The sequence below is a fragment of the Hetaerina americana genome, unplaced genomic scaffold, assembly GCF_022747635.1.
Source record: "Hetaerina americana unplaced genomic scaffold, ioHetAmer1.1.p SCAF_1, whole genome shotgun sequence".
Taxonomy (NCBI): Eukaryota; Metazoa; Arthropoda; class Insecta; order Odonata; family Calopterygidae; genus Hetaerina; species Hetaerina americana.
Genome location: NW_027286069.1, coordinates 82,674,083 through 82,696,927, shown reverse-complemented (window position 1 = coordinate 82,696,927; position 22,845 = coordinate 82,674,083). Strand labels below are relative to the sequence as shown.

At 35.7% G+C, this 22,845-nt stretch overlaps 1 protein-coding gene across 13 annotated transcripts in view; it reads right to left on the bottom strand.

The window, feature by feature from the left end:
- The window catches only part of chb (chromosome bows), a 228,678-nt gene that overhangs the window by 37,222 nt on the left and 168,611 nt on the right, over positions 1-22,845 (bottom strand). For 5 of the 13 annotated variants that reach the window (XM_071592444.1, XM_071592462.1, XM_071592469.1 and 2 more), the window contains 9 exons: positions 15,014-15,054; positions 12,676-12,769; positions 11,181-11,282; positions 9,143-9,315; positions 6,966-7,075; positions 6,670-6,796; positions 6,334-6,587; positions 4,887-5,452; positions 28-198 (listed from right to left, as the gene is read on the bottom strand). In XM_071592444.1, coding sequence (XP_071448545.1) covers positions 28-198; positions 4,887-5,452; positions 6,334-6,587; positions 6,670-6,796; positions 6,966-7,075; positions 9,143-9,315; positions 11,181-11,282; positions 12,676-12,769; positions 15,014-15,054 — 1,638 coding nt within the window. The remainder of the gene's footprint in view (positions 1-27; positions 199-4,886; positions 5,453-6,333; positions 6,588-6,669; positions 6,797-6,965; positions 7,076-9,142; positions 9,316-11,180; positions 11,283-12,675; positions 12,770-15,013; positions 15,055-22,845) is intronic. The other 8 variants (XM_071592492.1, XM_071592500.1, XM_071592507.1 and 5 more) reach the window with 8 other exon arrangements.

Below are 22,845 nucleotides of genomic sequence, written 5' to 3'. Positions count from 1 at the left end.
AATTTTCCCCCTTGCTCAACAACTTACGAAGTGAGGCCCCTGAGCCCACTTTGAGGCGAGCCGCAGCTGCATACTGAGCGCGTGCCTTGGCTCTCTGGGCTGCTTGCAGGTCAATAGCGCTGTTGGAGCGCAGTGCTGACCCAACACCACCCCCTCCCACTCCCCCCATTCCATAGAAGTGGCGGCGGGGAGAACCATCTGGTGGAAACGCCACGCAACGCAGTCCCAAGTAGTCGGGTGAAGAGAGATAGAGCAGGTCGAAGAAATGGTTTACAAAGAGAAAAATAGAAGAGAAAAAAAAACAAAAAAAACAAAAAGGAAAAAAAAAAATACTTTATGCAGGCATTAGTGGCAAAACTGCCATAAAAAAATAAAAAATAAAAGCCATAACAAAAAAAATTGACCAAAAATGTATACATGACTACAACTCATCACAATTTAGCTACTTAAAGAGTATTTTTCAGACTATATTACTGCTTTCTCTCAAGATTATGACGTGTATGGAAGTATGTGGCATAGTGAACATTAAACAGGTTGATTTTATAAAGCTTAACCAATAGAAGCAAATCTAAAAAACAATATTGTGCTTGAGTGAAAATTACATTAACATAAAAACAAAAGGATTTTAGAACTATTTCAACATAAAAAAACAAGATACACATACTTGTTAAAGTTGGGTTAATTTTTACATTAAACATCTAATAAGTTGGCATACCTTCTTCCAAATCTACTTGAGATAACACTAGTGAGAAAATTCATTACCGAAGGGAAAAAGAACCATTTATACTCTATATTTTCATGGAAATTAAGAAAGAATATATTTTTCTTATAACTTGATACAATTTAAAGGAAAGGAAAAGCAGCAATACAATTAAATGAACATATGATTTGACCTTACATGAAAAATGCATATACTATAGGTCAAACAAGCTGGTTTTCAGGGCACTAGCAACCATTAAACCAGACAGGTCTTTCAGTGCCACATTCAAATTCCACACTGATGTTGGCATAAAAAATTTAAAAGAAAATCTTCACAACTTCCTATCTTCAGACAAAAAAATTTCATTTTTTAAAGTTTCAGTCATATCAATAGTGGTTACCCATTATAATGCAGCTGTACATAAGATCTTCAATTTATTAATGCCAGTTATTGGGATATATTCAAGTATAAATGGTAAATGAACATCTTTCAGAACACAATCACTCATTTAAAATCAAATACTATTCATTGCTTACTTATTCAGCAAATAATATGTTCACATATTATCTTTAATATAATCTATTAGGTACCATTAGCGAAGGAATAGAAGAATTGGTAGCATATTTTAGAATTACATCCATCTAATCACAGTAATCAAATTGAAGGTTAGTTTAAATGGTGAGGTTGAAGCTACATTTGTACCAATCGCTACACCAAGTGAAATTCACACAGAAGGGGTGAGGGAGCCAGTTCCTTCCCCTGTGCTGCCTGCAGTTTCCCAGGAAGATCTGGTGCCCAAAAATATCACATAATGGGTGAAGCTGGGGGTGTAAATAACCACCAGATTTGATCCCAGATCCTGCAGTCTGCAAACTAATGCTTTACACCCTAGAAGGGCTATTAATTATTTGATCTCCCGAATAGTCGCACCAAACTGAAACTTGCCAATTGATGATTCTTGTTGCTTATCAACTTCATGTTATTTTTGAACTAACAACCATTACTTTTTGGAAATTGCACATTAGTTAATTTTCAAATAACAGCATACACATCTATCCCTGTTCTACTTTTGAACTCATGAAACTTATACCAAATTATCCAGGTTCACACATCACCTATCTTTGATAGCTTGAGATGACTTGCCTTACTCAAGAGGTAGAATGAAATTCCCTATTCCACCTCTCCTGAACAATCCTTAAATGTACAAGTTTGATGGGAGAAGTGGAAAAAAGTGTAAATTCAAGGTTTATGTAAAACTGAGGAAAAACACCAAAAGGTATTTGAAAAGAATTTTTTTATGTTTTATACATAATTGATATGAACTCTTAACTGCCACAGCCGAGCATCAAAAATTCAAAGTACAGAGCCTCAACCTTAAAAATTCCTAAACCACTGAGGTCCTCAATGAAAGAAATAAATGTGTGTTACTCAACTGTCTTATTTATCATAAGTATTTTTTTCATAACTATCAATATTACAAATGTTTTTATTGGCTGAGTACTTCTTAAGCCTTTTGAAATAGAAATATAAAAGAAATTAAAGCTCAAAGATGCTACTTTGAGCCAAATCATTTCAGTTATTCATAGACTTGAATTGTGAAGTTATATTTTCCAGTTTTCTTGTGCTTTTGGTACAATTTCTAAGCAAGTTAACAGCTATTGAGTCAATTCAAGATATTTAAATAACCGCTCCTGACAGAAAAACAAAAGCAACAAATATTATAAATCAGATTAATGCTCCAGTAACTTATTTCTCTGATGATCAGTAAGTATTTAATTAAAAAACAACTTTTACCAATTTACTAGAGAAAACTAGTTTGAAATAAGTAATATGCAAATATGAACCACAACTCTCCGAGACATCAGAAGCTATGGGAAATATGTAATTAAAATCAGATCTAATCCTTAACAGGAGTTGAGATCACACATAAGTTCCTGACTTCAGAAACTTAACTTTAAGAAGTCAATGCAATTATTAGTATAAAAACTAATGAAGAGCATAAAAAGTTAAGCAAATTTGAGTCACAATAAACTGGGGTTAAGTAAGTTCAAGAATACACTTCCACTCATCACGGAAAGTCTTGCCTCTCATTTAGAAAGGGAAAATGAACAAAATTTCCCAAAGACAAATTGTTGTATATAAAAAAAAAAAAAAGATTTCAGTTCAAACTTTGACTTTCACTGCATTCACTGAAATACTGATGATCAGTCAAGTTGGGAATACATCTTGTGTGGTGATTATCCACACGATACCCTCCAGTTTTTGAGTAATCCAAGTTTCCATTGCCCATTACTGAACGTTTTTTTTATTTTAACAGCTATGAAAGCACATTACATGTAATTCCTCAAGAAGTCCCTTCATTAACTGTCAGTTAATCAGAGTACATTACACAATGATTAAAGCAAGACAGTGTTTCTGGAATGTGGTATGTGAACCACCGGCAATACACTACAAGGAATAAAAGGGCATTTCATAAAAAATAGACAAAAGATAAAGAGCATAGAAGAAATGCAGTTTCCAGAAATGTCTAAACTACATTTTCCTCTCCATAAATGGTAATGCTAGGTAAGCTTCCAAACTTCTGGCACGATAAAAACAGGATGAAGGTACAGGTATTACACAAGAAATTGCACCAATTATAGTTGAAGTACTTCCACCCCAAAGGTCCTGTCAATAAGATCAACATTTTGGATAGGGAAATGGAATGTATTAATGTTCATGGAATACTGTATAGTGGTTCTCAACCTTTAAAATACACGATCAACATTCTTGGTTGGGCCTTTTCTATCAACATGCTTGGATGTGAAGTTTTCTCAAATATATGTATTATGAAGTAACAATGGAATTACAGTATGTCACAAAGTTTTTGTAGCCCATTCAAATGGCTTTATGACCCATTTGATCCTCAAACCTTCATTTTAACAAAAACCTATCTTACATTTTTAAATGTACACATTTTCTTTCAGTGCTTTCTGAAACCAAGGATGCTTGTCATCATCCCTCAAGGGACTCAAATCAAATATTACCAGTCAAACCAGGAAATTAGCATAAAGAGAGTCAATGCAATGTTAATATGTCACAATTTTTATTTATTACATAGCAGCTGTAACAGACTGTTGTAATACAAACAATAAGCTACATAAAAACGATTTGTTTGACAGGTTTTTATGCCTTTAAAATTTACTATGATGAATGTGAATTTAGTGGATTTATCGTCTAGCAATATGAGGTAAGTGTTAGGGGTGGTGACAAGCACTCTCCTCCACTAAAACTGCTGAATGAGGAAAGGGATTTTAGACTTACAGATTTCATGATTCAGAATTTATGTTAGAGGATGAACTGGTATTTTATGGTAAATATGATGTATCATCTACCTACAATGGCACTTGGCAAGGGGCAATTCTATTAACACGGCAGCAATTTTAAATATGAATGGGTCTTGCTAACACATTATTCACACAGCATTTTCTAGGTACCAGAAACTTCATTACAATGGGCTTCTACTATATGGAAATGATTTATCTTTAAAATAAACTTCTATAAAATGAAATTATTTTACTGTCAGGCATTCAACTTATGAAGGGAGTTCCTTGAATGACAGGCTGAATCAGTGAAGAGTGATCAACTTTAGCCAAATTAAAGAAGTAAAATGCTTTATGATATGATTAATTCAAATTACAGATCTTTAAAAAATGAGGCATTTTAAGACCCATCCAGTAGAGCAAAACCATTCATAAATAATATAAAAGAGTATAATCATTAAGGCTGAAATTGTATGAAAATAATTGATGAATATAAAGCTGAATAACAAAAATATATAAAGCAGGTGCAGGAGAAATTAGCATGACAACCAATGAAAGCTTAAACACCGACAACTAGAGAAATATCAGGCATGCTGAGAATTCCACCAATTACAATATAATTACCAAACTGTTTGTTAGAACTGTATTGCTATTTTGAAACGAGAGAGAATTGAAATATATTAAGTATGAAATTAATCTTAGCTCAGCAAAAAAAATACTGAATTTGGGAAAAAGGAATGTACAAATTCTTATGGGGTTAAAATATTTTATGCAACCCATCTGGTTATTAAAAATAAAACTATTTTATAGCAAAATAAGAGTTTGGTAACTATATGCTACATGGAAATCTCATGTAGGGCCATGATATGGAAATGTCGGTTCACCTGCTTCCCCTGAGAAGCCACGAGAGCCACTGACGAGGACGGGTATTCCAGAAGATCCTCGCCTTGCTGCCACTCCAGCAGAAGAGGGAGGAGAAGAAGAGTGTTGTAATGGGTGGTACTGTGAGGACTGATAGTGTTGAATCTGATGTGGATGATGATGAAATTGATCTCTTTGTTGTTGATGGAGGAGGAGGGGTAAACTTTCCACACTGCCAACGGTACGCACCCCCTGGGGGCGTGCCGATGGAGGAGGGAGATGTGAGGGAGGTGAGTGGGGGTGTGGGTGGTATTGTCGTGCTTGATGGGCATGGCGTTGTGAGTGGAGGAGCATAGGAAGGCTCTCTGCACTACCTGTAGAGGGTGCCCGCGCAGCAGCTGATGAAGACGGCATCGAAGACTTGCTTATTCGTGCAGGAGCAGCCATTGTGACAAGGGAATTTGATGAACTGGAGTTTGAGACGGTTGCTGATAATTCTCCATAAAGAAGTCGCTTGTAGGAACCATCCAAAGAATTAAGCAAGGAATCAGCCTGGTCCCTGAAGTGGTCAGCAAATGCCCAGAAAGCCCTAAGAAAGAAAATTGATAATTACATAGTGCTCTTCCTCAGTGAGGCAAATTTTTTATCTTGCTCCACCTTATTAAGCTGTAAAACATTTGAGGGATGCCTGGTCCCATTAGGCTCATCATTTTTTGCAAGCATCAACAAAACTCAACAGAATACTCGATTATTTTATTTTTGCATTAAAAAACAATCACTCCTACAAAATACTGAATTTCAAATAATATAGCAAATCAATTTGTTCAAGGGTTGAAATATTAAATGCTAATTTACATTAGGCATACAGGTAAAATACATAAATCAGGTATTAACAAAATCAGATTTATAGCGCTTCAAAAAAAAAATGTTCATGATCTACCTTAAGGAATACTTTCACTGAGAGACAATGTCATATTACGGTCCAAAGCTCTTATTTTCCATTTACCTTATTCATACCATTTACCCAATAAATTTAATTTGGAACTGTAAGGAGTTAGAATGGATTCAGCAGTTAAACCAAACCAAAAAGTCAGTCTTCTTACACTTTTTGAGTATTTAATTAAATGTTTCACCTGAATGAGAAATATAAAGCTATTTCATGTAGAGTTAACTTGGCGAGAAGCCGGAGAATTAACCATCAAAATATAATACTGCATTCTTATACCAAAGTCAATGGCTAACCTTAACTTTTAAGTACAATGGGTAGGTAAGTAGGTTGGATACTCTAAGTAGATACTTTTCAGTAAGAAGAGAAGGCAAGTTGCAATTACTAGACATTATTTTAAGAAAACACAAAATTAATATTAAAATCATAACTTGGAACACAAAACAACACTGCCTATATTCTATGAAAAATATTTAAACGGTGTTCAACTGTTTTTTAGCCATGAAAACAAATGCCATACTTACTTCCGAGCAGATGCTCTGGCTTCAGGGTCTGCATCAGCAATGCCTTTCCTAATGGCATCTTGAAGAAGAGCTAAATGTCGCTCTAAAACATGAGTTGACCATGTGTGCAGTAATTGGTGAAGAAAATCACAGGTAGCTCGACGGATATCTTTAGATTTGGAAGAGAGACCTGAAGCAACAATTGGTACTAGACGAGGGGAGTGCGTAGATCTTATCACAAATCGAATAGTCACAATGCCAGAGGATGCCACAATCTAGAACAAAACACACCCATTAAGAAAAATAGCCAAACATAAAATAAATAAATAAGAGCGACATGATTCAATTAACACTTACTTTGGCACAATTCATTATCAGGTTGATTAGACATGGCAACAGGGCTTCAGCAAAGTGGTCAAACTTCTGCCCAAGTTGCTGAGAAAGATATGCAATTGAGATACAAGCTTCCCTCACTACTTGTGACCTAAAAAAATTATAGAATTTGTTTTTAAACAAGATATATACTGAACAAAGAAATACATAACCCAGTTGAATGGACAGCATGAAAACAAGAGTAATAGTTATGGAACTATAATGAAAATAAGGAAAATAATTAGGAATATCACGGTAAAACTAATTAAGTTTAAAATTACCTTAGATCTTTGACAGATAACTGAAATGCTGGTTCTAGCTGCCTTAGGTGTGTGTGGAATTCATCAAAATTTGATCCACCAGCAATCACAACAGAACGGACCTTTTTTAGCTGAAGACAATTACATCAATTAATATAAATGGATACATATGAAACAAGGCGAAACCATAATATTATTTATGGAAAACAAACTTATTACCAACTAAACTTAAACTGTGGTCAGTTTCAAATTTTTGCCTTACTGCAGGGCTTTAAGAATAGCATTGCCAGCTCTATAACTGGCTTACAATGCACACTGCAGTATCCCCTGTCAAAATCCTATTAAAGTAAAAATATTCAGGAAAATTATTCGCAAGAGTTCATATCCAAATGCAAAATGCATTGCCATTATTGTTGCTCCCAGTTGGTGACACACAGGCTCAAGATCAACACTTGCTTCTGTTTATATCATCTTGCATTATTTATATATTTGATCCTATTATTTAAGGGACCAATTATTATTAAAAAGTGAAATATTACTCATAATCAATAAAATTTTACTGGTCTTACTGTTCCAAATTTATTTAAGCCCACATTCTTGTAGCCTTGATCAAATATCTCACAGCATAAAATTCTAATATTCGTAAATATTTTTAATCCGGTAACATCATGAACTAAGTGTATCTGGGTAGGATTTTAAGAACATGGGTATTTTAAACTAGCTCTTCTGCATTCTATGATATTTTCATTCCAGAAGTTGACACTTATATGAAGATTTTAATACATTTGTCCCAATTTCAAAAGTTAAAGTAAAAATGATACTAAATAATGCATTTCAAAATTTAAAAATTGCCTAAAATAAGCACTGCAAAACTGCAAACCTTAGTAGGAAAAAGCATTTTTCCTTGGCACATGACAAGACAGTTTTAGACTATTTAACTCGCCATGTCACATGGCAAACTAAATTTTAATCAAATTAAATTTTTTTAAACTTAAGCATTAACCAAGTTATTTACATTTAAAGCTTCAGTGCAACAAGAAAAAAATGCTTACACCATTCAAGGCATCTGAAAGTATTCAGTTAACAAATAAAAAGTAAAGCACATTTTTTAATTCCTAACATTCGAGCTTTGGGTAGGATAATACTTAAATAATCATTTAGTAGTTTACATTTTTCTCACAAAATCTATTTACATTCAACTGATTTTTGGCTTTGAATGGGAAAATCCAATTCTTGGGTGGTGCACGGTTTCAATAACTTAGGAAACACAATCACATTATAAGTAGTGTGAAGTTTCAGCAAGTTACAAAATACAAGATTTCCTTTATCTTCAAAAATATTGGATTCAAGCTCATAACACTGCCAGACTATGGGCATATCTAGATTAGAGTTCGGGGTTAGTATTGCTAGAATTTCAGGTAATGCTGTATTTAAAAATATAACTTATCAAAATGGAAGGGAAGAAAAAACATCATATAGCCCAGATTGTAAATTATTAATTTTAATGCAGAAATTTCAGATTGTAAACATCATTTGCCTTGACTGGGATTAAAACCTGGATTCCTTGATGTCCACCCGGGTGCTTTAGTCAGTTAAGCTACTGAGCCATCATCTTACAATGTCCAGGACCACAAATACCTGTGACATTTTATGTGTGGTATTTTGTCATAACATCTTGTTCCTTTAAAGCTCCCAAAATTTCAAAGAGTAAAAGAGTGCCTTGGTAGCTACTAGCTAAAGCACTCAACCGGACACTGAGGTATCCAGGTAAATTTCTGCTTTAGTGCATATTAGCAGATGACTCAGTTGAAAGTTATTGTCACAGTATCTCCCATAGCTCTTCGAATTTATTCACTGAATGTTTATTTTATACACATATGAAAGAAAAGGCAGAGAATACAGATGAAAACTTTGGAGTTGCTGTTCAAAGCCAACAAACAGGCTATCACTAAAGTGGAAAATTAACAAGCATGCATCTAAATCAAATAACTTTTGAAACAATCAGAGCCAATTACACGAAAGAAGAGACTTTTTAGTTTTTGGCATTGCAATGAAACAATATACCAAAACTCTAGTAAAAATAAAAACCTAAAAATCAAAATTAGAATCTCTATACAATTAAGACCAAATGAGCCCCTTTCATAGCGCCTGATCATAATGCCTTGTAAACATGATAAGGAAAAATGTCAGGTACTTACAGCCTCCACTCTTTTATCCCAATCTTTGGAAGGATCCGAAACAATATTTTTAATAGCAGTCATCTGTTCCTCTAGCTCTCTTGCTGAGAACAGCCTCACAGTAGGAACATCTTCAAAAGACCTGATGAACATTTCTTCATCAACAGATCCAGCACCTGCTGTTCCTCCACTCGCTGAATCAAAAGAAGTAAATTATCATCAGATTACAACTATTGAAGCAATATAAATGCAATGCAAAGATGAAATTCCCAATGAGGCTAGCTGGGAGTGTGTTATTATAATTAATCACAAATCTCAGTTAATTACAAGTATAAACAACAATCAACACAGAAACAAATTTTTGGCACCAAGCATAATTGTCCTTTTCAAATATTTTTGGGAATATGATGAAGTATTGCCAATGTTATGATGCCAGGAGGAGACATTTAGGAGGGGGAACTCAAGTTTGACACTGTTTAATAGATTCCGGAGACAAATAGTGATTGGCACTTTACTATTATTTACTCTCAAAAAAAGCATACAGAAAAATAAATCCAGCATTGTTACTGGTATGGGATCAATATCTGGTCACTAGAAAAATTGGATGCAACTAATTATGTTCAAACAAATACGGTGATAATGAGAAAATCTAGTTGATGCCCTTATTGATAATTATTAACCTGGGTTTTGTGGCATAACAAAAAAACCTGGGTCATAGTAATAAAAATCAATATTCCCATTAAAGAAAGTTTTTCCATCATCTCTGTGGATAATTTCCACATAATAAAGGCTAAAACTGTCCCCTCCATATGCCCAATTATATCAAGCACTGCAGTTTTGTACCCCTATCAAGCTCATATAAAGTCCTTTACTACCTCACAGTGAAATTTGTGCATCCCATCTTATCTTTGACTGGGGTTAAGTGATTGGTATTGCAGAACATGAAGGATATAGAATTGAGGCTATGCCATGCATGGCTAAGGCTGCTAATGGCTTCACTACCTTTTAATTTGTTTTACCAATATCATACCAAGGAGCTTTCTAATCTCCTTCTCCTAAACCAGAAATATATTTGAAAAGGACTAGAAAAAGTATAAAAAATAAAGTGGACAAAAAACAGAAACCAATATGCAAAATGAATATCATGCACATTTAAATCAATAAAAAATGTGCGTAAATGGCAAAAATAAACACCTGTACACGTGAAATAAATAATGAATGTTTGGAAAATCTAGACCAAAATGTCACTTTGCACAATTTTTCAATTAATCACATGGAGTTAAGAGGTATTGTTATGCAACTTGGTGGTTGACCAAATTTCATTAAAATTAATTTTCCATGAAAATTATGCATCAAAATTTTTCAATTAAGATATTATGTATATTAATAAATATTAATGGGTGAAAAAATAATTAATAAAATTTATGTTCTAAAATCACCAATGAATTTTAAAAAGTGCCATTACTTCACTCCAAATAGAACAAAAGGGCAGCTATGATGAAATAGACAGATACTTCATATTGGTCATATAAATATTGAGGAAATAATATTTCTTGCAAATAATTACTTTGAAAAAGCATTAAACATGCAGCTGAAATGGTCAATATATTAAATAGCATACAGTGAACAAAATCCAAAATGCATCATGACAATTACTATGACTAAGTCATGCAACCATGCTATATCTCAGGATGATGATGTGGTATACCTAATGACTTCCAAATCATAATAGCTGGCAATAGATCTATTTTGTTGATTCAACTTGTTGATAACATCATTTTTGTAATTTAAAATAGGCAATGATACTGCATGCATTTCTACTCACAAAGCGTGGAGTTTTTTTAAACATAATTTAACAGCCACTAAAATTTTTGTTATGCTTTAAAATAAGAAATTGATAAAAAAAATATGAAATTAATAAAACACCTAATAGGCATGTAATGAATGCATAAAAGTCTTGTGTTTCTTTATAAGGTTCCTAATCAGCTTGTATTTCCACAAAATTTTCAAGTATCTCCTCTTATTTGATCTCATAGGAACTGTGGATGTTAACTCATACCTGACGATGCAGAAGGGGGCCTCCTAACAGAGGCTGACCGGCGTAATCTGCTGCCAGGGGCACCTCCTGATAAGTTTGGAGGGATAGACTCTGTGCCAGCAGCTGCTCACACAATGGCAAATGTCAGTTGATGGAAGGTTTACAACATGCAGGTAGATCCATGGCAGCAAGAAAGAGGGTAATACCCAAAGGGGATAGGAAGACATGTCCAATGACTAATGCTGTATTTTTCCACATGTAATATGGTTCCAGATTTACTGTCGATTTTAAATCAACATAACACAACTTCAGCCTGACAGTAATTGATTTAAGGATTTTCAAAGGGGAAAGGGATCATTCCGCATGAGGAATGGAGGAGCGGATTAAAAAGTAACGTACTGATATAAAAAGAATAGGAAAAATTTACAAGCACCACAAAAGCTGAAAAGAGACATTTGTTAATTTGTTTGGCCGATGTGTTAAAAAAGAAAGAACAAACTGCTTCTTCAATATTTTCTTAGAGTGAATGAGAAAATAAATCAGTGCCCATGGGGACAATCATGCATCTGAATTTATTTAAATATTTGTTTAACTCAACTATCTCAAAAAAACTTTGGATAGGGTGGAGCAAAAAATGAAAACCTGGGAAATATGACTTGTAACAAAGAAAACTATTGCTTCAACAAATATCATTGGAATTTCAATTTGTTATATGTATTTATAATTTTTAGTGGTGAATACTCGACATAAACATTCCCTCAACCTTCCTCCCTGATATTACATCACTGATAACATTTAAGCCATTCTGGAATATATTACATGTTTGACATTCTTTTTTAATATGTAAACATACTGTGTCTGATAGTGATACAAGAAGAAAAATTCATTTTAAAAGCTTAAACACACAAATTAAATTACTCAAGGCATTGCGGACTAACTGCGCCATATTACAAATGGAAAATTGCAGCAGCTATAAAACAAGAAGGCTAATCCAGTTACCAAGTTTAATGAACCAACATTTTGGACAGTACATGAAGATGTACACACACCTTTGATAGGTCACAGGAAGCTAATTATTACAAAAATATTGTTGAGACTACTTCAGCAACCATACACCCTAATATAGGAATTAATATTTTTCACAAATGAGCAATTAATTATATAAGTAGACAATAGCATTCACAACATTAACAGCAAGCAACACATGCTCATTAATTGGAAAAGCAATTGTCATTTAACCCACATAGAAAGAATACCTTCACTGATCTGCCAATGGCATTATCAAGGCAAAAAATACATTAGTAATTTATTTAGACACTATTCATTTTAGCTGAGCAAAATGTCATTTAAAGCTATTATTGTCTAGTCTTAGTTTTTTGTATCTCTATGATGTATGAATTTATTATTGCTTCAAAATTGTTAATACATCTTAATGCAATATTTATGGCAGCATTTTCATTCAAATATTGTTATTATTGTAACTTCATTTTACAAATAATAGATACAAATTCCTTACCAGGCAGGACAGGTGTAGAAGTCCCAGAGCGAGAAGCACCTGCAGATGGAGCACGGCCTCTCTTAGGGGCAGTTATACTTGATACTTTCTTTGGCTGGTTTGGAAAAAAGATAAATATTTTTTCTGTGATACATACATGCTTTCTTAAACATCTATGTTCGGATTAAAGCATAGATAGTTTTAGATAGAAATTTCTAGAGTTTTTCAGGAAATATTTACAGTTACCCAGGGGATCCCACATCGTCAAAGGAGTTTATGCTTTGGCAAAACTACAAATTTGGTAATAATCATCGATTGCAAAGTCAGAAGTGACAAGGTCTTAGGTACTTAACATACGCACCAGAGGTATGCATAAATATGTGAATATTAACTAAGTACATTTGGATCAGAAATCTTCAGGTAATCACATATTATGTATAAACAGAGGATTAAAATTCACTAAAATGTAATTTATCGGAAAATGAAACTAATATTTAAAAAAAATAGTGGCGAACTGTTTCACTATAATGGTGCCACCTCAAAGAAAATACCAGCATTGATGAAGTTAGTATCATCTTCAATTCATTAATTCATTGAATTTCTGTATCCATGGATGATTTATTATGAATGACAATGAATAATTAAATTGACACTAGTGGTCAATAGTTGATCAGTATTAAAAATTTTCTTTTTAAATCCAACACACATCAACCAATAAAAAGTATTTTGGACCTGAAATGTTTAAATTTCCTTTATTTCAAACAAATAGGAAGTCTGCAAAAGGATCAAAAAGATGTGAAGTGCCATCATTGTCTTGAGGAAACCTTTTTGCTTTTTTTTTCTCTTTAGTTACTAAAAGTTATACTTGAGCTCATTACCAGATGATTTCTAGCTTAATAAATCTTTGAACAACTTGAGTTCCGATTACCCATGTTATCACTATTAAAACTGTATTTAAAAGCATAACATTTTTAAGCATTATAACTAAAAGGGAGACTACATTAAGAACATAATAGGTCTTGAGTTTTTAAAGGACATCAGAGAAGTATTAATCTAAATTTTACTTTGCTCATTGAATAATTCACACTATAAAAATGCTGGTAGCATATGATGGCTCTTTATTTGGCAAATATGAGGTCTTGCAGAGGCTGGGAACTTACACTTCAGAGAATCCTCTCTTTCAACGGCTTAAAATGAAATTTTTCTTATTTCTATGAATTTTTTCACACATACTCTTCAAAAAAGTGACAAAGCCAGGACTCCAACCCTACACTCACTCCAACTCGCTGTTCTTTGAGTAACTACTACATATAAAGTTCAGGGTTAGTGATAGACTACTCATTGATAGTTGACCCCACTTACAATGCATTTGGGAGAAATAAAAATTATTCAGCTCCAATTGGAGCCAGTTTGTTGGTCTATATACAATTATATTCAGAGTCTGTATGTATGAAAGCATTAAACTTCTACAAGCATGCTGCAGCTGGATGGCAAAGAAAAGTGTGCCCACAGAATATTATGCAAGTAAAATGATTTCTGAAAAAATAATCTACTGGTTAAGGTAGGATTTGGATGGAAACAACTAGCAAATAAATATCTCCTAACAAATACAACCCAATATCTTACTCTACAACCAGCCCCTCTTCATCTCATGTACTTCCTTCCTCCTTTCATCCTGTCCCACTTCCCAATCCTCTTCCTGCCCTTGAATTATTTACATCATATTCTCCCCTTTATTACAGTCTTAAATATCCCAGTGCCGATGATCAATATGCTTTTCATTCATTTTACCTACCTCCTTATGAAATCTCCCAACAAACCCCTCTTCTTGCCTACCATACAGCACTAGCACTTTCTCGTTTATTTTCCTTTCAGCCTATTTTACCTTCTCCATCCCAAGCATACAATGCTAATTTGATAATGAGTTACCATTAACTTTTTATTTGTATAATTTTTGGAAAAATTTTAATTTTTTTATTCCCTTAGTTTGATGTGTCATGATGTGTTTGATGTGAATCATAGGTGGCACACATTTCAATGATTTTACTGCACTACTGCATCTGCGGCAGCAGCCAATACATGTTGAAACAGGCTCAGTACACCAGTACCAGCTAATAAATACTAATAACATCTAATCAATCAGGTGTAAATTTGATTATCAATGTAAATTAAATCAAATAGACGTAAAAGCAGTAACTCTGCCAAAAATCCAATCTTTCTACATTTAAGAAAATATAGTTTTGTCATACAAAATTAATATTACAGTAAATTTGCATTCGCTAATTAATATAAATACAAAAGGCATGTGATGCCATGACTAATGAAGGGATATCAGAAATCATAAGAATTAATCACTTACTACTATCCTGTCAACCTCGTCCTCATTAGCCTGGCTGTCCCCTGCAAATAAAGAAGACTATTGTTAAAAAACATCCAGAAAAAAATATATTCCGAAAATGTATATAATCTTATGCACCCTATAATGGAATCCTGGGCATTTTTTACGACAAAAAATTGTGAATTCCAAAGGATTTTCCACCATTAAAATAAAAAACTAGATCAAATAACACGCTAAACAATTTTTTTTCTTAAACATAATTTCATGTACAGAAGAATACAATTAACCGGAGTAATAGTAACCAGTTTTCTATGCATTGATAATGCAGTACTGCTGGCTGCGAGGCCAAGAGGGGATCCTGGAGGCATTCATTAACCTGGAGACTGACATTGAGAGTAACTGCATAAAAAACACAAGTCAATGAGTTTGATAAAGGTACTTAGATTCACGATTAATGGTGAATGTACACAGATATAATTGAGCAAGAGGAAGCTTTACACTAAATTTACACAACAACATGCCTTTCACCAAATAAATCGTGAATCGCATTGCTGGTGAGGTTGGTTTAACACCAAATTACAAATTCACAACTTCTTTAAAACAAATTAAATACTTTGAAGTGGGGTGTCGTACATAACTGCATGGAATACTCAGTACAATGGAATTCAGCTGTTCTTTTGGATTATTGTACCCTGTATGGCTATAAATATTTTTATTCTTAAAAAATCCTATAAAAGTATTTAGAAAAGAATCGATGATGTGGACGGTAGATCTTTCTAGTACGGCATGGCACTCATCAAATAAATAAAAGGCTGAAGCAGAGAGAGAAGGTTTTCCCCTCAAGCATTCCCGAAAAATAAATATTCTACCTCTTTCATTTGCACTCACAATATATTTATTTCCGTTTTCCACTCAATTTCCGACTTTCCCATTGCTCCTCCTTTCTTTGGTGACAGCGAAAAATGCGCAGAAAGGGTGAATGTTTCTTCTCATTGTGCTTCCGTGCAGGGGAGAGATGGGGATTGGGGGATGGGAGGGAGAAAAGAGGGCGAGGGGAGCGAGGCGCCGACTTGCAATGGGCCCCGATAATGATCCACAGTTATGTTTCCCGGCACGCAAACCAACCTCCCCGCCTCCTCCCATCACCCAACCTCTTCCCGCCCTTCACAACCTACCCGAGGAGACCCGCCCCTTGGGGAGACCACCCGCACCACCAATCAATCCCCCCACCCTACGCCTCGTTCCCCCGAGACAAACTCGTGAAGAATAGGGGAAGGGGGTTTCCTTGTGTCCCTTCCGGGTTCTCTTTCAGTCGCCTCCGGCACCCACCCTCCCGCGGATCCGCTCTCTCCGCCAACCGTCTCCGCTCCTACGACCTTGGATGCAAGATTGAGTACGTTATCTTCTTCTGAACCGAAAAGAAATAACGCCTTTTGGACCGGTTGGCAAAACGCCAAGGCGGGGAACATGAACAGGCAGGCGTGCATTTCTTTCCTTCATTAGGAGAACGAAAGATGTTGGGCCGATTTCAATCAGCCATTGTATTCTGTCTTCTCCCGGGAAATGACACGCTGACGAGACCACCACCGGGCACAAGCCGAATTACTCTCTGGCCACTAATTACGGGCTCCACGAGATGATGTTCCCAGGCATCATGAATCATCTCCTCCTTGCCTTTTATAATATTAAACATTAAAGATATTTTCCGCATAGATGACAGGGGCAATTACGAGCTAAGGTTACAACTAAATACACCATGCGAAAAACTCATTTTTTCATTGCCTTGTAGGCTCGTCTGCGGTTTGCCACCCTCAAATTGCCCCAACATAAAACACCGTCGCTCCATTAAGAACTAAAGAAAATTACGTTGGAGTATCGGCTGCTCAACAATAAATCATAATTGCATGCAAATGATACGCAAGGAACTCCTTCACTTATTCTCCAAAATTAAAACCGCACATTCCAATGAATTATAATGTTTAAGGACAAGCTCATTATCTCTTTTTTAGTAAAATATTACAGAAATGTCTGTTTCTAATTTAGTCGTTAGGAAAGAAAAAATATCACTCATGGCCTCAGACCCATTATTTACCAATGCCAGCGTGACCCAAGTTGGTAAACCGGTTCATGAGGTATGATTATCTATTTAGTGCCATTATTAGAAGGGATTAACTGACAAATAAATCCTGGAAAAGTTTTGAGGCAATAGGACATCTGAACTTGAGATCAAACCCGTTTTATCAAAATTGCAAGAATTCAGTTTTGATTATAATTAACATATTTTTCGGAACCAAATCCAAACCTTGGTATTTGGCCCTCGGATTTCTATTCACTTGGATGTCGATGCGCATCGGACGAAAACATTTTGACAAACTTTGGAAATTCGTCAGCCGAATGAATAGAACTGGACTCGAGTCAATACGAGCAGACGAAATTGTTAGAACAGTCTGCTTTCAAATCGAATTTTTTGAAAGGTCACGCGGGAGAAAATCTTCACAGGGAAATTAATGGGCAACAGAGAAAGAGGGGGGGAGTGAAAAATCGGAATGAATGGAACGAGGTTAAAGCAGAACAATATGAAAGGTAATTGCTTGCCTTCCGCACTCGAATGTATGACGACTCGATTGTGCCACCCCCTTTTGTTTTATCCCACGCGGGAAAAGCGTGCGCTTGGGCCGGGTGAGAGGGTCTGGGAACCGTCGATGACTAGTGAATGAAATCAGGCGTTTGGCCGGGGGGAGGGGGTGTTGGCAACAAAAATGGAAGGGAAGCCCCGAGGAAGAGCTTTTTCAGCATTCGTCCAAAACAAGCAGCACGATAAACCCGTACATCAACCTTTCAGGACATAAGTTTTCCGTAGCGGAGGAGGATCACAATCACCAGTACATTGCCGGTCATGATAGCTGGGAGGTGTTTGAAAAAGAGGCAAAATAAAGGAATAAAAAAAGCAATATCCATAAAGTATAAGCTACTCCACGGATCCCCTTTTCACTTTTAATGATTTTTCAGCCTGCGCTAAAAATTGAAATACTCATAAAAGCTCGACCGCGAAATAAAAATTTGAACAGGAGCACGCCTTGACCATTTAAAATAGTGTGCAGCTAAAGAATAAAGAAAGTACAACAGCATAAAAAAAAACAAAATTTACAATATCATATAATCTAGGACCACCAAAAAGTAAACGTGAAAATTCTACGGCAATATTTCCCAATAGACATCTAGAAATTGCAACAGGGAAGAACTGTCATCACAATAAACTGTATAAAAATCGAGTGCAATGAAATTGTACGCGCAACACGTTAAATACCTTATCTTACGCAAAGATTAATTACTCCTTATTGCGAAAGCAATTTCTTAAGATTAGGCGTGAGCGATTTAACTTCGAGATGCAGGGATAAAATTGGCAAATCGCACCGAGAATATGATCTTTCATGGCAACAAAAAATTCTAACACTAATCAAAAAATTCCAGGACATGATTCCTGTCGTTGGAAATAAGAAATTTACACATGATTAAATTCCTAAAATAATTAATCATCTTTGGTAAATAAAACACTCATTGAACTTCCTTCAATGAATTATAAAGTTCGAAATATAACGGAGAATCATTGAATTCATTCTCCCTCATTCTCAATATAGAGCAGTAACTGAAGATGGCATCAAGATGCTTTACGCTGCAAATAAAAAGGTGGCCAGTGAAATTGTGCTTAATTAACTCATCGATTAGTTCCACCGACTATAACTTAATAAGAGTAAGTTTAAATGTAATAAACCTATCCACAAGGTATATGGTATTGGCTTTGAACAGATTTTAAACGCCAATAGAAAACCGATTTGGATATGAGCAGATACACGAGAGGCGGGTATAGGCAGTCCCAAGACGCAAAAGCTTGCGCGTGGCACTAAAGGAGCCACCCACGCCAAATGCGGGAAAACTCAATTCAGAGGAACAATTCACAATTTAATTGGCGCATTTCAGGTGCTCGAGAGAACACGCATACAGAGTCGAGCCAAACTCCCGCCAAGCACGCAGGCTACTAAGGGCAATATTGAGCCGTGCACGAGGGAGTAAGCTTAAGTTTACCTCCGACGAATTGAGTTTTTTTTTTGCTTTTTTTTAAAGTCCGATGAATTACTCGCATGGGTATTTGCCCCCAATTCCACCAAAGTTAAAAACCAAACACTAAGCATGAAAAAAATACCATCTTTGTGTTTAGCATTAAAATCAGCGTCGTAATAACTACATTTCGTAATACTCTACCGTCATTTTAGCGAACATATAGTACATTAGCTCTTCGCTACTTGACAAATTTTATAGATTTTTTCTTTATCTGTCAGCATTATTTGAAAGCATATCTTTTAGCCGTTATACGAAATACGGATTTTAGTTAGAATTCCAGGGGTGGTCACACACTTCTCAAAGTTATTCATCTAATTTAAATGCAAGGAATAGAAGAAATGAGTAAGAGTTGGGAGGGGAGAATATTCATTTTCAATAAAGGAGAAGTACCAAGGCGTATTAAAATACGTAATCAGGCGAAATTATGGGGGGAAAATTAAAATTGAATTAAAAAATGAGAAGGTAAATATGTTATCACAGACACTGCTTCAGGATTTCAATTGAGCCACGCAATTAAAAAAAATTGTCCATTTGAATAAAGGAAATGAGAAACTTAATTCGGGAAAACTGTACTCGCAACCCTCATGATGAGGAACATTGAGTGACTAATATCATTCTGCGGAAGCTGTATGAGAGGTCGATCATCCAATACTACCACTTTCCGTTGAAAGACTCGACATCATTTTTATCTATTAAGTCAAAGATTCGATTATTTTACTTTGACATTTTAATTTCCTGAAGTAAATGTTCATTTGTCATTTGGTAATTTTCCAAACGATATTTTTAGGTCTCTTTCCAATTCTACGTTTTTTTCCATTACGATTTACCTTGAGCTAATGCCGTGTCCGTTATTCATAAATATCGACGCTAGGACTAAGGATCTCATAATCTCGCATACGATTGAAACTCTTAAGTAATTCGGTTGAATTTAATAAAACGATGTATATCAACTTTGCGCTAGACGACAATTGTTGGCTCATGGACATGACGAGCACATGAACATCTGGTCACCTTTATTCAATCGGGGACTACATCACGTGCAAAGCATATTTAGCCTAATGCGTCGAAGAATACGCACAGAGCATGCACGAATAATAGGAGCAGGCTTGGACTGAAGCGGAGAAAGGAAGGGATTCCCGCATGCCATACTCCCGGATACTAGCGACATCTTCACCCGGGAGGAAAATACCAATTTACCGGCAACGAAATATCAGGCTGGGTCTTCATAAATCATTCAGGAGAACGTCGAGCCTAGCCGCAAGCCATGACTACCAAGTTGGAACGAACGAAACCGAGAGCGCAAACCAACGAGATTTGAATTTCTGCCGCACTATAGAATTGGAAACGCAAGGAAAATTAAGCAAATTGGTAGGAAGACTACATTATGAGACATACGATATTTACAAAGCTCTAACAAAGAGCAAACAGGTCACCTTACACAGGACGATGAAAAAGAAACGAGTGCTTACTCCTACGTCGTCGCCGAAATACGTTTAGGCACCTATATTGAGTGCTAATGCCATTGAAAATACGCGAAGACAAGGTGCGCGGGTTGAAGAATAAAGAATCTGAGTGAGCTAATCACCTGAACAATTATAATAGCGGCGGTATCAAAATGACAAAAGTATGCCTTAACTGTAACTAAAAGATAACCCACGGCTCCAGAAAGATTATTAAATAAACTCTCACAGAAGCGCGATATTCACACACCAATGAGAACAAAGACACAAAGATGCTGTGTCAACAATCGCCTGCGTGAACAAAGGAAATAGAAGTTATCTCGAGGATAGATAGGAATTTGAATTTATGGCTATAACTTTTACCAACATTACGTCTTCAGAGGGTAAAGAAAGAGAATTCGGGAAGAGAAGGAATTCCACAAAGTTAAATAAGAAACTGTTATGATTACGTCTGCTGACTAGGTGCAATCCAGTTGTTGACATCACAGTTCCACCATACAGAAAAAGACCAAAGTCACTCGAATGAAAGGGCACTTAAAAAGATCTTTGGCGGTACATATTTCAAAGGAGTTGAGTGTTTTTGAAGAGTCGGAGGCTAAACTAAGGGCAACACATGCTAGGGGATTCATTTTTTAATACCTACTTTATTATCGATTGCCAGGTTGGCCTGAGTAGTTTTACATAATGAAAATTGTAATTTCCACCGCGCTTTATTTACTACGAAATTCAACGCTAATGCATCATAACCAGGTCCATACCACTACGCTGTGCGTAATAAATCACGGCGGGGGTTTTTTCAAAATATTTCATTCCCAAACATCAGAACTAGCCACAACTATTGGTATTCATCACCTGATTAGTATCAAAATCCAAGCCTAATCTAAAACTTAGACCTCAGTCGAGGCGGGGTAACATCATCCACTCCTAACACGGACGGATTTAGTCGCGGATTTAATCATGTCTAGATGCGTCTTCCGGGTTACGTACTTGCGATTGTCTTTGAGGCAATTTAGTGTTTATAACACAATACAAAAGGCTAAACTTGACTATTTTTGGATGATAGTTGAGTATACAAAAATTAAATACAAGAATTGGCGGATGTGAACAGCACTTGGGAATTCCCAGCTTGGGGATTGGGTTTAGATAAACCATACAGTATCTATGGTGCCTCAATAATATTTTCTATTTTTCTATGCGCACAGTTACTACGGCAAAACAAGGACCCACCAGCGGTACCGTGCGAAACAAAGCAAAATCACTCTGCTTTATGCTTGCAAAAGAAAGTATTGAGAACCAAAATTACTAAGTGCCAACACTAGAGGCCATAGATGCTACGTACTCACAGCGGTGGAACATGTCCGACACGCCATTGAATTAAATTGAAGAGAATCAATTGGTAAGCACGAAATAACTAAAAATTAAAAGCAGTCATTTAAAATACAAACTTTACAGACCCAACTCTTGACCAAATTGTCCGCGTAATCCCACGAAGAAAATAAGTGTTGCCTTACGTTAACCAAAAAGGGGGATAACTTACACTCAGCCGCATGAATAACAGGGAGTATTTCCGTCATTTAAAATATTAACCCAGAAAATATCACCAATCTTATTAATCCCCATTGGAAGTACGCTAATGTAAATCAAGAAATCAATATTATCCACGGAGCTATTCTTGAGATGTTTTAATTTAATCCCAATTCTTGCTATTGCCCAAACGGCCACGGCGTTAGCAGAACACAGTCATCCCCTCCAACAATGTCGACGCATTTTCATCACTTCCCTTAAACTAAGAGTAGCACTACAAGAAAAATACTATAAAATATTTTTGCCCCGGTGTAGCCAATGATACGCTAATATAAATGAGAAAATTTCAGCCAAATAGATCGAACCGCCTCAATTTACACAAAAAATTAACTCAACATCCGAACGACACAAAACGGGACTTATTCGAGTTACGACACCTTGAACGCAAGTACCGAAATACGCCGGAGTGAACTATCCGTGCCAAAATTTGCATTCGTTCGCCCTCGCGCGTTAATCCCGTGTTCTTAGCGCGGCCACACCTCATCCTAAGGTTACGCTCCTCCACATAAGCCAATATTTGAACTTCATCTTAAAATATTTAAGCTGAAAGAGGTTGGAAGAGCACAACTTAAATACACAAACATCTCTCTTTAAACTGTCTCCTAAGGAAAAAATAAAAAAAATGAACTTACTAAACGAATGCATTCGTCATTAAATTCTTTTAGAGAACGACTTTAAAGGACGCCTGAC